The sequence below is a fragment of the Lethenteron reissneri genome, chromosome 7 (assembly GCF_015708825.2).
Source record: "Lethenteron reissneri isolate LAM-NWPU_2019-01 chromosome 7, ASM1570882v1, whole genome shotgun sequence".
NCBI lineage: Eukaryota > Metazoa > Chordata > Hyperoartia > Petromyzontiformes > Petromyzontidae > Lethenteron > Lethenteron reissneri.
Genome location: NC_083785.1, coordinates 10,435,291 through 10,453,775, shown reverse-complemented (window position 1 = coordinate 10,453,775; position 18,485 = coordinate 10,435,291). Strand labels below are relative to the sequence as shown.

The following is an 18,485-nucleotide window of genomic DNA, read 5'->3' as shown; positions in this document are numbered from 1 at the left end:
CAAAGCCTCACATAGAGACGCACAGACTCACACAGAGACCGACAGACTCAAAGAAAGACCCAAAGACTCACATAGATACCCACATGCTCAAACAAAGACTCACATAAAGACCCACAGACTTACACAGAGACCCACCGACTCACACAAAAATCAAAAGCCTCACATAGAGACGCACAGACTCACAGAGACCCAGACTCACATAGATACCCACATACTCACATAGAGACGCATAGGCTCAAACAAAGACTCACATAGAGACCCACAGGCTGACATAGAGACCAAAAGCCTCAAATAGAGACCCACTGACTCACGCAAAAATCCAAAAACTCGCACAGAGACCCAAAGCCTCACATATAGACCCACAGACTCACAGAGACCCAGACTCGCATAGATACCCACAGACCCACATAGAAACCCACTGGCTCACATAGAGACCCAAAGCCTCAAATAGAGGCCCACAGACTTACAGAGAGACCCACCAACTCACACAAAAATCAAAGACTCGCACAGAGACCCAAAGCCTCACATAGAGACGCACAGACTCACAGAGACCCAGACTCACATAGATACCCACATACTCACATAGAGACCCATAGGCTCAAACAAAGACTCACATAGAGACCCACAGGCTCATATAGAGACCAAAAGCATCAAATAGAGACCCACAGACTCACACAAAGAACCCACTGACTCACACAAAAATCCAAAGACTCGCACAGAGACCCAAAGCCTCACATAGAGACGCACAGACTCACAGAGACCCAGACTCACATAGATACCCACAGACTCGCACAGAGACCCACAGACTCAAAGAAAGACCCACAGACTCACATAGAGACCCACAGACTCACACAAAGACCCACTGACTCACACAAAAATCCAAAAACTCGCACAGAAACCCAAAGCCTCACATAGAGACGCACAGACTCACACAGAGACCGACAGACTCAAAGAAAGACCCAAAGACTCACATAGAGACCCACATGCTCAAACAAAGACTCACATAAAGACCCACAGACTCAGATAGCGATCCACAGACTCGCACAGAGACCCACAGACTCAAAGAGAGACCCACAGACTCACACAAAGACCCACTGACTCACACAAAAATCCAAAAACTCGCACAGAGACCCAAAGCCTCACATAGAGACGTACAGACTCACACAGAGACCCACAGACTCAAAGAAAAACCCAAAGACTCACATAGAGACCCACATGCTCAAACAAAGACTCACATAGAGACCCACAGACTCACACAGAGACCCACAGACTCAAAGAAAGACCCACAGACTCACAGAGAGACCCACAGACTCACACAAAGACCCACTGACTCACACAAAAATCCAAGAACTCGCACAGAGACCCAAAGCCTCACATAGAGACCCACAGACTCAAAGAAACAACCACAGACTCACAGAGAGACCCACAGACTCACACAGAGACCCACAGAGGAGCAGAGCTATGGGAGATGCCACCGGTGCAGGGCAGAATGACGAGAAGGGGGAGGGGGGAAGCCAAGGGGGAGAACGGGAGGATGCGGGAGGATGCAGTGGAACGCGACGGGCAGGTCCTCATTTGAGGCGGGTCTGCCTGAGCGAGCAACCCTGTGAATGTCCAAGCAGGCATCGCACCACGTTCCGTACACCTCTCGCTGTGGTGGCTGCGTCTACTCGTCGTGTACCCACTTCAGCCTACCAGTGGTGCAGTGAGCAATTAAATCCAGGAGACGAGGATGAGGACCAGTGGACGTGGCTTGAGAAGAGGTACAGAGGAGGGGTACGGGGAGAAAGGAAATCCGTGCCGCCAACCGCATGCAAAAAGGGGATGTTTAGTCTTAAGCCTCACCTTACCATATTAATAATAAGTATGCGGCCCTTGCCCCACCACCTTCTCCAACCATTATATAAACGGAGTGGTAGCTCCTGCAATCTCTCATTTACTTGATACAGCTGTCGTGGCTGTGACGGTATCCACCTGAAGACAGAAGCTTGTGTTGCCTCCGAAACGTCGTGATTTTTATTTTATTTTTATTAATTAAAATTTTACCTACGTGACTTTACCGAAACAACCTAAGAATATGAATCATTGCAGTCACGAAAGCTTCAAATCTAGAATTTGAACGGTGTGTTGTATTTATTCTAGATTTGAAGCTTTCGTGACTGCAAGGATCCATACTCTTTGTTTTTTTTCGGTAAAGACACGTAGGTTAAAAAAGAAAACAAGAAAACAAATAAATTAAATCACGACGTTTCGGAGGCAACACAAGCCTCCGTCTTCAGGTGGAACCGTCACGGCAAAATTACTGTATCAAGTCACTTGAAACGTCGTGATTTAATTGATTTGTTTTCTTGTCTAACCTACGTGACTTTACCTGAAAAAAAACTAAGAGTGTGTTGTATTTATGTTGAACTTCTTTCGCACCGTACGCGGCCATCCGTGCTAATCGGAGGTTATGGAGAAAAGACCACAAACTAAACACAATTTTTTTTGCTATGTGTATCGTGGATCACTCTATGGGTCTACCTATCGATTTGCATCTATAGGTATCTATTTAAATATATGTAGGCATATGGCTTTAGTTGTTTTCATTTCGTTTATTTTATTGATTGTTTCACCTACGTGACTTTACCGAAAAAACCAAAGAGTATGAATCCTTGCAGTCACGAAAGCTTCAAATCTAGAATTAAGGCATATGGCTATCTATGTGAAGTCTACGGCCTGCGAGTCAATGGATCTCAAAGTAAAGAACGGTGGACATGACAAAAGTAGAACGAGCAGCGATGACGAGCTGAGTTGACCCTCGTCCGAAATTTGAACTCACGACCTTTCCGACTGTGAGTCAAGTGCTCGAAACAGAGAAGCACCTGTCCAGATGTCACACACATACACACACACAAATATTCCCCAAATAGCCTTTAACAGATTGTTAGGGCAAGTGCTGTTAGCGAGCACCTACGAAGGCCGGCACAGCACACGAGGGGGTGGGTGGCCAGCACCACGCCCGGCTGCCTTTGTCTCTCTATTGGCGATGTTTTTACACACCGCACCAGGTACTTATTTGAGGCAGAGTCGACCTAGGGGAGGCCCAGGACCGGTTTAAATAATCTTCACCGGCGTTGGGCGTGAGCGGGAGTCAAACTCTGGTCGCCGGGTTCATAGCGCAACGCGCTAACCGTTACACTACCACTAAAACACATACAAAGACATAAATAAATGAATGAGTGGGTCTGTGCGTCTTACCAGACGGGTCAAAGTCTTCGAAATAGTCGGGACATTTCTGGGAGACCTCGGTGCCTGCTAGCGTGTCGTCCCAGCAGCGCCAGCCATCCCACGTGCGGTTACAGTAAGGTCCTAAGCATGCACACACAGATACACACATACACAAGCCATCAGCGTCAGAATCAGACTGCTAGAGGAATCCGATGAGCTATGAAGCTCTTTTACACAGACGTCCAGTATGGGAGGGTCAGCAAGTTTACGACATCAAACTCGATAGGAGTGCAAAGCAGAGAAAATGGTAATCAAGTCGCTAAATAGAAATGAACACCAAACAAATACCTTTTTCAAGGAATCACGTCTTGCAAAGAGCACACACGTACCTGTGGTGAACATGCTGCTAATATATGCATTGTCTTTGAAACTGATTGGCCTACACGAGACAGCCTTCTTCAGCTTAAAATACAATGCATACATTTTCTTGGTTATTTCGGTAAAGTCACGTAGAAAGGAAATAATAAAATAAAAAAAAATTCAACATAATAAAACAATTCTCACGGCGTTTTGGCCACAACGCAAGCAGCCGTCCTCAGGTGAAGAACAAGTCTGTCGGAAAGACAGCGTCTTCAGACGAAGAACAGGTCTGTCGGAAAGACTTTCCGACAGACCTGTTTTTAACCTGAGGACGGCTGCTTGCGTTGTGGCCGAAACGTCGAGAGAATTTTTATTTTATTGTTTTATTTTTATTCTTTTATTATTTCCTTTCTACGTGACTTTACCGAAAGAACCAAGCAGATGAATCCCTGCAGTCACGAAAACTTTAAATCGAAATTTAATGCATACATTATCAGAGCATGCTTAGTTTGCATGTTCACCACAATGACATGTGGTTAGTGTAGACTTGATTCCTTGTCAAAGGTATCCGTTTGGTGTCTGGAAACCGTAACACCTCCTGTTTTATTGCCAGTAAAGGGTAAAACCCTATTATCATTTTTCATACTTTGATACTGGCAAAAAAGGTCCCATAGATATAAATAGAAATACATGATAAATACATTAATTATATAAGTCCGATTGATCAAGATCGGGCAAGGCAGCAACAACAACAAAACGGCCGCAGACCGCACCAAGACAATAACACAAAGTGGTCCCACAATAAAATGGAACGCGAGCATAGAACTACATAATACGAGGGGGGGGGGGGGGGGTTTGGGTTCGATCGCGCGTATATAATTTACGCGAACCTGTATCATGAACAATATTGGTCGCAGAAACCCTCCTACATGTCTTGATTTTGGAGCTTTCGTGACTGCAGGAATTATTCTTTGGTTTTTTCGGTAAAGTCACGTATAAAAATAAAATAATAAATTAAATAATAGCATACGACGTTTCGATTGCAACACAAGCAATCATCATCAGGTATAATGAAATAGCGACATAGAATATAACCAGAAAACTATAGACAGACATATAAGCAGACAGATATCACCAAGATACATAGAGAGAGCAACCCAGGTACACATGTGTTAAACAACTGAGCCATTGAGCTATCGATACACAGGTTTCAGGATCAAAGTACAAAATCACATTCGCATCTGCGACCGCTGCATCCAGCACTAAAATCCCCCCGCGTCACGGCATTAACACGAGCCGGCGGGCAGCCGTCTCCTCGCGAACACCAGCGGGTGACAGAAGCGGAGCAGAACGCATAGAAACGAGGTGAAAGGCTGGAAGTCCGCGGCGTCGTTCAACTCGTTCTGCCGAGCGTTCAAACTTGCTTACTTTACTACGCGTTTTCCGCACTCATTGACATGTTGATTTTTTACGCGTTTTCCGCACTCATTGACATGTTGATTTTTTACGCGTTTTCCACACTCAGTGACATGTTGATTTTTTACGCGTTTTCCGCACTCAGTGACATGTTGATTTTTTACGCGTTTTCCGCACTCAGTGACATGTTAAATTTTTTATCTAACCCCTCCATCTCTCTGCCCCCGCCCCCTCTGTCTATTTAAGGCCACTCCACAGAGACGATCACCCCTCTCTGTACCTGTGTGTTACTCTCTCTCTCTATGTATCTTGGTGATATCTGTCTGCTTATATGTCTGTCTATAGTTTTTTTGGTTAGAATTTTTTGTTGCTATTTCATTTATACCTGATGATGATTGCTTGTGTTGCAATCGAAACGTCGTGAGTTTTATTTTATTTTACTTTTATTAATTTTAATTTATTACCGACGTGACTTTACCGAAAAAACCTAAGAATATGAATCCTTGCAGTCACGAAAGCTTCAAATCTAGAATTTAACGTCATACTCTGTTTTTTTCGGTAAAGTCACGTAGGTAAAACATTTTAATAAATGAAAACAACTGAATTAAATCACGACGTTTCGGGCGCAACACAAGCGTCCTTCTTCAGGTGGGGACATCGTAGTCGAAAGCACAGCCGCTTAGGTATGTCTCAGAGATGGCTGTGACGAGGAATTATATAGTCACTGAAGCTTTGTGATGCAGATGGTGGAAGTAGATAAGCAAGCTAGGATTACGCAGGCTTTTGTTACGCTGCCGATGGGGTGAATTGGAGACGGACAAGCTAAAAAGACCAAAAACAGTGTGTGGTAATGGTGATGGTAGTGTGTGAAGCTGGGGTTAACAGACTTGGAAAATGGATATGTTTATGAAAATTAAATCTAAACTGACTGTCTCGTAGTAAACTGCACAGCAGCTAAAGTTTAATTTGGTTAATTACATCCTTACAATGATTGCTCAATTTTAATCCATCATCTCGGTTGAAGTTATGTCTATGTTTGTATATCTGGATGGCTTCATGGACAAAATGCCACCACCTCACCACCTGTTTTAACAGCCCCCACCTGTTGGGACAGGGGACCCATAGCCCCCTTCGATCCGTCCCTTTAATTCTCAACCCCCCCCCCCCCCCAATTCTTTCCGGTAGACGGCTCAAGTTGCGTCTCCGCGGTCGCCTTCTTTCGCGACGGAGCTCCTCCAGCATGGAACGGCGCGGGGGGCCCGTGAGTGAGTTGTTGCATAAAAACTTCAGTTAGAAAAAAAACGTTGGAAGAAACCCTGGTACGCTGGGCTTCCCACTCACGAACGGCCCGTTCTCGTGCTCATTAAACAGACACTGGAACGCGCTTGTGCAGAAAAAGTCGATTCGTGACCAAGTCCAGTGAATTTTTTTTAAACGTGAATTATATCGCTCATGAAGCGTTTAGGCTAATGGAGTGAACAGAAATGTGATAGACAACAACAGCACGAAACAGTCCAAGTGAGAAAGTAAAAACGTGTCTGATGGGAATTTAACACTGAATCAAACTGTGGCCTTTAATGGAGACAATTCAAACTACTGGTAGGATGAGTAGATAATCAATTCCTGCTGGTCATAATGAATATGATTAACTAATCCTGCAAACTAGGAGGCTGGATGGCGACCAACTCGGGAGCAGTGTTGTTGTTGGTGCCTGTAAAGAAGAAGGCAGTGCAGCAAGTATGTTTTGTAGCAACGCTACCTTTACATTTGCGGGGGGTTTGAGTGTCATCCCAGCACGCGCGTGGGTTTTCGTTCGACCCTGTTGCTTCCTGCCCACGTGGAAAAATACTCAACAACAACAAAATAAAAATACATCGGCCAAACGTCCCGGAATCAGATGCCGCCACGAAAAACAGTCCATTCGATCCCCCCCCCCCCACCCCCCCGGGGCCACGGCTAAAATCAGCGGTGAGCGACGTCAGGACCCAACGTTGTTGGGCAGACCTCCAATCACCAACCCCGCACGCTGCGCGGCGACTGTGAAGTATAGTCCAACAACGCCGCGCGGGGGGAGGTCTTCATCCGGCAGCTGACTAACAAATGGACCGTCAATGTTCTCTCTTGTGACGATTTAAACAAAGCCTCGCCCCAGGTGGTAGCAGTCATCCCTTCTGTGCGCTGATAGGGGGTTCGTGGAAACAATTTTGAGGCTTCCAAGGAAATGGAAAGAAAGTAATAGCGCCTCAACCCCAATCCCCCTCCAATGGCCTCAAAGTGCACACATGCTCAATGACGTAACCGAAACGTTGCGGCATTAATCGGTGCGGGCGACTCGTGCCAAAGCACTCGCGATTCGATGATTTGCCCCTGATGCCAGTCACTGACGATTGGGTTTGATTTTAACAACAAGAACAACAACAATTGTAATGGCTGGGAGGGTTAAGCATACGAATTTTAAATTTGAAGCTTTCGTGACTGCAAAGATTCATACTCTTAGTTCTTTCGGTAAAGTCACGTAGGTAAAAAATGAAATTTAAATAAATAAAAATTTAATCACGACGTTTTGCCTCTGAAACGTGATTACATTTTTTTCTTTTATTTTTATTAATTTTAATTTCATTTTTTACCTACGTGACTTTACCGAAAGAATTAAGAGTATAAGCATACGAACCCCATTAGTACGGTCGCGATTCCGTCACGGAGGTCGCGGATTGCCCGAGTTTGAACGACGCTCGTGAAGTCGCGTCAAGATCGAGGCACTTTTTTTATCTTTCTTATTTTCAACTAATGCCGCGCGTGATTTTATCGATTTCCCCCACCCCCACGCCGCTACATCCCCTCACCCTCAGCTGTGAATTGCACTAAAAGTTACTGACATATGCCGTAGCCATGCCTATTATTACCCACACATACGAATCAACAAACATCGATTCTTACACGGGAGGTTTCCGATGCGTTTATCGTGAGCTTAAGAATCAATATTGATCAACGAAATCAATGCATCGTTCAACCGCTAATATTTATCAAGGGAGACAAGTCGAACAATAAAGGTCAAAAGGTCATCAGAGTCAATGCCACTGATACCATGGCACCACTCTGTATATACTGTATGTATGTTAAACTTATTTAGCATTGTACGTAACCAACCGTGCTAATCAGAGATACGGGGAAAGGACGACACACTAAAAACAAAAGCAGTTCTCAAGAAATGAGTTTTCAATCTAGATAATAACACATTCCTGCGGAGGGAGCTGGTAGGAACGTTGGGTTGCTCGGTCAATGGCCAGGGTCAACGGCGGCGTGGTGTATTCCGCAAATATGCCCTACTGTGAGGGCCGGCACAAGCCGGCGTGAGTAGGTTAAACGTTGAGTTTTATAAGGGCACCACGGGGTGACCAGCCCCTCCCCACCCAGCCCCACCCCTCCCACCCAGCCCCACCCTCCCCACCCAGCCCCTCCCCACCCACCCCCTCCCCACCCAGCCCCTACCTCCCCACCCAGCCCCTCCATGCACGACGGACGGACACAATAATCCCCTGTGGGCTGGTGTAACCAGGAGGTTCCTACCGGTATAAAAGTGCATAGCTCCCAGTGGCCTCCTAATATCGGAAGGAAGAGCGTTCCAGACGGCCGCAGAAGTGCATCTGAAAGCGCCACGCGATGCAGTGACCGTCTTTGTTCGATGGCTGAGCCCCAAAAAAAATCAATGGCTTTAGGTCTTCTTCTTTTTGTTGGTAACTGATCTCTGGGTGCCAGTCCAATGACCGTCTCTGCAAGCTACCCCTCTCTTTCTTCCATCCTACACAAGCATCCCAACCCATTCCAACTTCCCATCTATTATTTTTTCCACGATACCGTGCATGAAATATCTTGTACTTTGCATTCCTATCGCTGCTTTTTGTTTGTATCGGTTCTTGTCTGTCCTAACTGTCTAATCCCCGTGCCCCCTACTGGACATATGTGAGAAAAAAAGAGCGTCATAGATCATAAGATTTCTCCAGGATAGAGATTCTGATTCTGAATTGTCTAATTGAAGGGGAATTTAGAATGACTCAGTGAGAGGCAAGAGATGGAAGCTCTGCTACCGAATGAACGTTTCAAAGTGTATTTTGCATATAAATTAGTTACTGCAGGAAAGCAAGCAAATAAATAAGTAATACCTCCCAGAATACGTCTAAATCGATTGCAGATGCATTTTTTTCTGATGTTGTGGAATCCACCTCACTGAGCCCAAGGTGGCGTGACTGCAATTTTTTTTCTCCCGAAAGTAAGTTTCGCGATGATGTGTTAACACGTGGCAGGTTGTTAACGCGGACGTACAAAAAAAAGCATACCCCAAATGTACCTCCGGCTCTGAATAAATAATAAGATAATATTAAGTTCCTTTACGAGTGTCCTCGTGACAGGCATAACGTTGTTGATGAACAACGAATGTTGCACGGTGTGTATTTTTTATACTGCGTTATGTCGAATGCAGCTGGACGTATGGAAATTAGTGTGATGACTTCTAGATTTGAAGCTTTCGTGACTGCAAGGAATCATACTCTTTGTTTTTTTCGGTAAAGTCACGTAGGTAAAACAATCAATACAATAAAATAAATGAAAACAACTAAATAAATCACGACGTTTCGGAGGCAACACGAGCTTCCTTCATCAGGTGTTACCTACGTGACTTTACCGAACAAACCAAAGAGTAGTGTTATGACTGTTACAAATGTGTGAGTGTTTGCTTTCATTGTTGTACGTGTGGGGGGGTTTGGCTTAGGGTTGCCACCTCCGAGGTACTGAAAACAGGGACATATCACGGGAGGAAGCAAAATGATCTCACAGATCCGGAATAGGAAAGAGCGACATGGTAATGCATCGTCTAGAATGGTGTATTAATGTTATTATTATGATTATTACGTGTATTTCGCAAGTGACAATTATCCGGACTTTTAATGTCTCGTGAAGAATACGGATTTCCCGGGACAGCAGCTTCCTCAACAAGAAGACAATTCCGTGAAGATCCAAGACTGGTTGGCAACCCCAGCTTCACCATGTAAACTAAACTAAACCTAAACTACATTCATGTTACCAGGTAAGGCCCACTAAGCTTTATAGCGTTTTGTCGGAAGCGACCTGGCCACAAATGATAAGCTCAACGACATGCTAATTTCTCTGCCCCCCCCTCTCTCCATATATATAATGCCTCGTCACAGAGTCATTGTTTCTCTGTGTGTCTCTGTGTATGTCTCTGTGTCTCTGTGTGTGTCTCTCTCTGTGTGTCTCTGTGTGTGTCTCTCTCTGTGTGTCTCTCTCTGTGTGTCTCTGTCTGCTTGTGTGTCTCTCTATGTCTCTCCCCCATGTGTGTGTCTCTCTCTCTCTGTGTTTGTCTCTCTCTGTGTGTCTCTCTCTCTGTGTCTCTGTGTCTCTGTGTGCCTCTGTGTGTGTCTCTCTCTGTGTGTCTCTGTGTGTGTCTCTCTCTGTGTGTCTCTCTATGTGTCTCTCCCCCATATGTGTCTCTCTCTGTGTTTCTCTCTCTCTCTCTCTCTGTGTATGTGTCTCTCTCCGTGTCTGTGTTTGTCTCTCTCTCACACTTAACTTCAAATTTAGCAATCTTTGGAAGAACGTAATCAACCAGGTAAAGTGTTAACTGTTGTGTTAGCCGACTTTCTGTGTTGCATTGCATTACATATCTAAGTTTACTAGGTTTGTTTTCTCATTCATTCATACCTGATGACGGTTACTTGTGTTGAAATCGAAACGTGGTATTCTATTTTTTATTTTATTTTATTTCTACGTGACTTTACCGAAAGAACCAATGAGTAAGCTCAACGAAGTGTCGTTTCATCACGTGGAAATGTATAGCAGCCAAACACTCTAAGCGCATGTTTCTAATTGTGGAGGGAAAAACCGGAGGATCCGGAGAAAAATACAGGGAGAGTGAGAGAGAGAACACATGCAGCAGGCGTCACGGTCGGGATCGAACCCACGACCTCCTGTATACACCAGGCGAGCCAGTTAACATCTCGCCACCGTGGCGCCCCTGTATACTCTAGTTTCCTCAAATGACCAGAACCGGCCCTCGACCTTTGGGGGCCCTAAGCAAAATTTGGTTGGAGGCCCCTTTGATGTATGATTTTTTTCACCCACTAGCTAGCAGTGACTCTAGGGGGCCCTCTGCTGGCCATGGGGCCCTTTGCAATTGCAAGGGTCGCTTAGTGGCTGGGTCAGCTCTGCAAATGAGCCTCCACTCGAGGGAGCTCTTGAGAGCCCCCTCCAAGAGGCCTACTCTTCCACGGCGCCGGGCAAGCGTCTTGGAAGAGGTGGTAGCGCCCACAATATACCCCCCACCACCACGCGACCTGCCAATCGACTTTAAATCCCAGTGTTGCCCATTTAGACACTGCCGAGATGCGGAGAGAGGTGCGTGGGCTGGGTGGGGGACTTGAAATCAACGTTCCTTTTGTTTCACCGACCTCCCGTGATGCAAATCCAGCGAGTTTCCTCTATTCCATTACAACCGAGGCAGCATCCATCGAGATAACAGCGTTTCCCTTCGTTATTCGTGAATATCAAATTTCGCGGAGAATGATATTTGGCCGACGAAAACCTGAATGAATAACCTTAACAATAACATGTAAATACGCTTTCTCGCTCATCACTTTGTCTCTCTCTCTCTCTCGCGATGCAGTCGTGTAGAGTTCCAGATGCGACTTGCGGATGGCCAAAAATCTCGGAGAGCAAGTTCGCGAGGGGATACTGAGCTTATATATAGACAAAGACAAATATCCCCCATATAGCCTTAACAGACTGTTGGGGCAAGTGCTGTTAGCGAGCACAAATGAAGGCCGGCACGGCACACGAGGGGGTAGGTGGCCAGGCACCACGCCCGGCCGCCTTTGTCTCCCCAGCGGCGATATTTTTACGCACAGCACCATGCACTCATTTGAGGTTGAGTCGAACTAGGGGGAGGCCCAGGACCGGTTCAGATAATCGTCACCGATGTTGGCCGTGAGCGGGAGTCGAACTCGGCTCGCCAGGTTCTGAGCGCAGCGTAGCACTACCACGCACACACGCACCTCCAAAAAAAAGTTCAACAAAAAAACAACCCCACGTCGCTCACCGCTGCCGTTGTAGGGAGGGTCACGCAGGATCTTCATGTAGCACTCGTACTGCGCCTTCACGATGTACTGCTCCTCGCCCACGGGCACCCTCGCCATCGCCGCCTCCGTCTCCTCCTCCGGCACCGCCGGCGACGTCGCCAGCCGGCTCCCGTTCAGGGCATCCGAGCCCGGTGGCCACTGCGTCGTTCGCGTGCAATCCCGGCAGGTTGAGCAGAAATAAAGCACGGGTGAGGATGGGGCAGGTAGATGTGGTGGTGGTGGTGATGGTGGTGGTGATGGTGGGGGGAGCGGTAGCGTAACGGTTAGCGCGCTGTGTTATGCGTGTAAGTATGTTGGTGCAGGACCGATTCAGATGTATGTACGTTTAACTTCTTTAGCACGGTACGTAGCCAACCGTGATAATCGGAAGTGTGGGGGAAGGACAACAAACTAAACACAAACGAATTCGGCAACCCCAGTCTGATTCCCACTCACGGCCAAAACCAGCGACGATTATAATCGTCACCGGTTCAGATAATTATCTGAACCTGATCCTGAGCCCTTCCTTCGGTCCACTCAGCCTCAAATGAGTAACTGGTGGTGTGTGTAAACATCGCCACTTAAGGAGACATAGACGGCCGGCCGTGGTGCTGGCCACCCACCCCGCTCGTGTGCCGTGCCGGCCTTCATAGATGCTCACTAACAGCTCTTGTCCCGACAGTTTATTAAGGCTACACGAGGGATGTTTTTTGTCCTTGGTGATGGTGGCAGCAGTGGTGGTGTGACGTACAGGGTCGGAAAAGGCCGAGAGGGGAGACAGTCGGAGGCACGTGCAGTCACGTCAAGGGGCGTCACCGGGACCAAACGGGAGAACATTTTGGTGCCGAATTTTTGCCGAGGTGAGATGACATCCCGTGCCGACGCTGGGTACAAGAATGGAAGATTGCTGAACAACACAGCGCCTTCGGGCGCACGTGAGAATGTATGAACTTGCCGCCGTATAGTGGAGTTTCGCGCGCATTAGAGCTGGCGGATGAATGCTCAGGTGTGGACATGCAAATTGCTTTCACGGACACATCCTAAGTGTGGGCTTGTGCATCCGAAGAGGGCATCTGTCACGCTCGTAAGCACAGCTGATATGAGGATCTGCGGTGTCGCAAGCACTGTGTTTAATGCTCGGCAGTATCTTGAATGTATTACACCATGGTTGCCGAGCACAGGCCCAGAGGCCCAGGGCACCGAGTGGCCAGCGATAGCCAGCACTCTTAAAGGTGCGATAGTTAAGAGACAGCGGTGGGAGGCAACTCCAAAGTCGAGCAGTGCGAGGGAAGACGCGGAAAGGGAAGTGATTCACCTGTAGTGGATGAGTGAGTCGGTCAGTAAGTGAGTGGGTGGATGAGTGGGTGGGTCAGCGAGTGAGTTGGTGGATGAGTGAGTCGGTCAGTAAGTGAGTGGGTGGATGAGTGGGTGGGTCAGCGAGTGAGTTGGTGGATGAGTGAGTCGGTCAGTAAGTGAGTGGGTGGATGAGTGGGTCGGTCAGCGAGTGAGTTGGTGGATGAGTGAGTCGGTCAGTAAGTGAGTGGGTGGATGAGTGGGTCGGTCAGCGAGTGAGTTGGTGGATGAGTGAGTCGGTCAGTAAGTGAGTGGGTGGATGAGTGGGTCGGTCAGCGAGTGAGTTGGTGGATGAGTGAGTCGGTCAGTAAGTGAGTTGGTGGATGAGTGAGTCAGTTGGTAAGTGAGTTGGTGGATGAGTGAGTCGGTTGGTAAGTGAGGGAGTGGATGAGTGAGTCGATCGGTGAGTGAGTGGGTGCGTGGATGAGTGAGTCGGTTGGTAAGTGAGTTGGTGGATGAGTGAGTCGGTCAGTAAGTGAGTTGGTGGATGAGTGAGTCGGTTGGTAAGTGAGTTAATGGAACATGGAATTTCCACCAATGGCTCAGAGCCGCTCCGAATGGGAGAGAATCACGATGCCGTGCTCATCGTGAAACCACTTTCACTTCTTTTCCATTCCCCTCCCCCCGTCCCCTGACCCTCCCCTTCCCCCAGCTGTGACCCTTGTAAGAGGGCAGCACCGATTGACATAAAGATTCGAATCTGTAAGTTAACAAAAACATAACCCCCCACGCACACACACATACGAGTGAGCAGAGCTATCACGGCATTTAGACTGTCGCCGTTCACGTCTCCGCCACTACCTCTCGGCCAGGTGTCCGTCTGCCTGTAGCTTTCATTGACGTCTATGAATAATAATTAAAATGTGTCATGCGGCATTCCATCCTAGGATCCCAATGCGCAATGCACGAAAAGCAGGAAGCAAAAAAAGACAGAACCAGGGCAACCGGCCGAACTATAGAGGGAAGGCCACTTTAAAGAGATGGGTTTTCAAAGCAGACTTAAATACATCTATTTAACACGTAGCAGGCTTTCGCGACCAATAGTATTCATAATAAAGGTTTTTGGGTCTGATCGCGTTATTTATAAATGTTTCGTAACCCTCCACCACCCGACACGGCCAAACAGTAAAAAATGTGTCACGTTTTTCAAAGGACAAATTAATTGACTTCTTTAGCCCACCGGTGTGCTGAAGAGAGAATCAACAGCATTTTAAAATTTGAGTAGTCCGACGTTTCGCTGATAATTACAATCAGCTTCATCGGGCAAGAATGGTGAAGCTCTCCTGTTGCTTCCGGTCTTAAATAGAGCAGCATCAGGGTGACGTCATCATTTAATTCAATTCAATCTGGTGTTCATCTACTGACTCCGATTGCCCTGATTTCAAGTGGCAAGGCGTTCCACGGCTTGGGTGCCACGCTAACAAAAGCCTGATCACCAAAAGAGCGCAACCTGTAGACCGGGGAGTGCTGAGCAGTTGGAGATCGGAAGATCTTCAGGACCTTGATGGAATATATGAGTTTAATGGAGAGACGGCCGCCCGGGACGATAATTCCCTATTCGGTCAATTTGGTGTCACGGTTACGATGAGTGGTACGATTGTGTGTGTGTGGTAAGATTGTGTGTGTCTGTGGCAATATTGTATGTGTGTCTGTGGCAAGATTGTGTGTGTATGTGGTAAGATTGTGTGTGTCTGTGGTAAGATTGTGTGTGTCTGTGGCAAGATTGTGTGTGTCTGTGGTACGATTGTGTGTGTGTCTGTGGTAAGATTGTGTGTGTGTCTGTGGCAAGATTGTGTGTGTCTGTGGTAAGATTGTGTGTCTGTGGTAATATTGTATGTGGGTCTGTAGCAAGATTGTGTGTCTGTGGTAAGATTGTGTGTGGTTGTGGTAAGATTGTGTATTTGTGGTAAGATTGTGTGTGTCTCTGTGGTAAGATTGTGTGTCTGTGGTAATATTGTGTGTGTCTGTGGTAATATTGTGTGTGTCTGTGGTAAGATTAAGTAAGTTTGTGGTAAGATTGTGTGTGTTTGTGGTATTATTGTGTGTGTCTGTGATAAGATTGTGTGTGTCTGTGGTAAGATTGTGTGTGTGTTTGTGGTACGATTACGTGTCTGGAGTAAGATTATTTGTATCCGTGGTAAGATTACGTTTGTCCGTGTTAAGATTATGTGTGTATGTGGTAATATAACGTGTCCGTGGTAAGATTACGTATGTCTGCTTGGTAAGGCGGCGGCATGCGTACGCGTATGGGGCTAGTGGCAAAAACTCCCATGCAAAATTATCTGACGTGGGGCGGCATGGGTGGGTGGAGGCGGCTTTAAGTAATTTAAACTCGCGATACGCTTATAAGCTGGACAGAAGTTTTATTAAAGACACATGCAAGCAGAACTCTTGTTTATCCAGACCCACATTATCCAGCAGCATTTGGGCATGGTTTTGACCTTCTGAGTCTCATCAGCAGCAGTCAGGTTTTGTTCAACAAATGCCTGTTGTTGGCGAGAGTATTCCACTTTAAAATACAACGCAATATTGTGTACGGCTACATTTTTTAAAATAAAAAATACACTCAACACATTGGTCATTAACATCGTCTTAAAAATAAAAAAGTGCACATATATAAAATCGAAATTGTATATAAACTCATCACACGTTACTGTGGAGCATTATGGGTAAACGCATTTCTAAGCAGAACTCGGTTCAGGGTTTCCTATATTTATGGTCAAACTTTGTTTTTGTTCGTTTACAATTCCACTGAGAATTACGCTTGTCGGCTGCGCTACCCTTGCCTCTAGTAGACTCAGGAACACAGGGCATCGCTCGTCAAAATTATCAACAAACCGTGACAACAAAAACAACAGCAACAACGACAACAATAACAACAACAAGGATAACAACCACAGAGTTGACAACAACGACAACAACAACAACGATAAAGACGACACAATAATCACGGCCATACGTCGGAGCGCGATGCCGAGCAACGTTGGGCATTCCTAAACAAAGCCAAACGTGCAACTTGCGTCCAAATTAGCACCTTCCTCTGTATTAATGAGATTTCTTTTCAATAATTTAAAAGACCCTTAACAAAGACAAAGATCCCCCGTATAGCCTTAACAGACTGTAGGGACAAGTGCTGTTAGCGAGCACCTATGAAGGCCGGAACGGTACACGAGGGGGTGGGTGGTCAGCACCACACCCGACCGCCTTTGTCTCCCCAGTGGCAATATTTACACACCGCACCAGGTACTCATTTGAGGCTGAGTCGACCTAGAGGAGGCCCGGGACCGGTTCAGATAATCGTCACTGGTGTTGGCCGTGAGCGGGAATCAAACCTTGGTCGATAACACAAAGATCCCCCGTATAGCCTTAACAGACTGTAGGGGCAAGTGCTGTTAGCGAGCACCTATGAAGGCCGGAACGGTTTACGAGGGGGTGGGGTGGCCAGCACCACGCCCGACCGCCTTTGTCTCCCTAGTGGCAATATTTACACACCGCACCAGGTACCTATTTGAGGCTGAGTCGACCTAGGGGAGGCCCGGGACCGGTTCAGATAATCGTCACTGGTGTTGGCCGTGAGCGGGAATCGAACCCGGGTCGATAACACGCACACACACACACATGTTTACCTGCGTTCATTAAGAAAAAAACGGATGCGTGACGATACGGACGTGAGAAACTGCCGCACCTCCACTCCCCGAAGGAGTCCCCCGTTTGTCGCTCTTATTTGTGGTTTTAATAAACGCGGTTGGACAGCAGACTGGGATTCATCGCAACGAGGAATTACAAAGTTGAAGCCGACGGCATGGGCGCCATTTTCTTTTTTTTTGCTTTTCCATTACTGTTTTTGCTTTTGTAAATAGTCCCGACCGGTATGTGTGTGTTTGGCAATATACACAAGTAATCAATAATATCGGTTTTTTTGGGTTAGATCGCGTAAAATAAATGTGTCGTTAAACCCGCCACCAGTACAGTACACCGGTGTGTTGGAGAACCAAGCCACAACATTTACAATCTGAGTACAGTACATTATGGATGATATTGGTCACGAAAGCCTGCGTGTTAAACTGATATACGAGTAAATATGACCCTGCTTTGATTGCTTTTTGTTTTAATTTAGCGTTATACTCTACGTGAGAAAAAATATTTCCTTATTAGTTAATATTGACATATACATCGAAGTGATCAGCACGATAATTAAAGCAATAGATAACTTTAGACAGAACCCTTCCCTGTTTGTGAAACCAAATCACCTCTGGTGTGGATTCATATTTGAGGGGACCAATTCCTAAGACTGTGGCTTTTAGGATTGTTCTAGTTATGAGAGTAGGGGTCCCAACTGCGATTGTCCCTCGTTTCAACTTTGTTCGCCATTCCGAAACACGATCAGAATTCATATCAGTAGCAGTGTGGCCGGGTCGCTCTGAGTTCTAATAACACCCGAGCCAGCGTCGCTGATACCCCGAGTTTGAAGCCAATTTTTTTCAGCCATCTGTGAATAATCTGGGCTCTCCATTTGCAGTGAGGCGATGGTCTCAGTCCTACTAACCAACTGTTTAAACGTACAAAAAAACCGACGTAAATTTTAATTAAAGATATTAGTTTTCTCTGATATTTAAAATAATGTGTTTAACACGTAGGCTTTCACGACCGATATTATTCATAATAGAGGTTTTTGGGTTAGATGGCGTGAGTATAAATGTAAGTAAGGTTTGTCATGTAAACGAAACGTGCCAATTTGTTAGTTCTTTAATCCATTGGTGAGTTGGAGAGTAAATCCACGCGTACAATTTGAGTACGACGTTTCGCTTTGACTGCGATTCAACATTTCTCATATAAGATGAGTTGAACGGGATGCCTCCTGTGTGCATGACAACAAGGCCACTTGCCACCTGAGGTGCAGCACATCTCTGAGGCTTTCCGAATAGATTCTTCTTCTGGCTGTAGAAATTGTTTGTATTTTAGCTCAACTCAACGGTTTGCCCGGTACACAGCACCGATTACAGAACAAGAAGGGGGGGG

General features: G+C 46.4%; 1 protein-coding gene across 3 annotated transcripts in view; it reads right to left on the bottom strand.

Annotated features, from left to right (window-relative positions):
- Nucleotides 1-18,485, bottom strand: part of LOC133357508 (calcitonin gene-related peptide type 1 receptor-like) — a 151,093-nt gene that overhangs the window by 59,706 nt on the left and 72,902 nt on the right. For all 3 annotated transcript variants that reach the window (XM_061575476.1, XM_061575484.1, XM_061575493.1), the window contains exons 3-4: nt 12,095-12,272; nt 3,241-3,351 (exon numbers count right to left, since the gene is read on the bottom strand). In XM_061575476.1, coding sequence (XP_061431460.1) covers nt 3,241-3,351; nt 12,095-12,272 — 289 coding nt within the window. The remainder of the gene's footprint in view (nt 1-3,240; nt 3,352-12,094; nt 12,273-18,485) is intronic.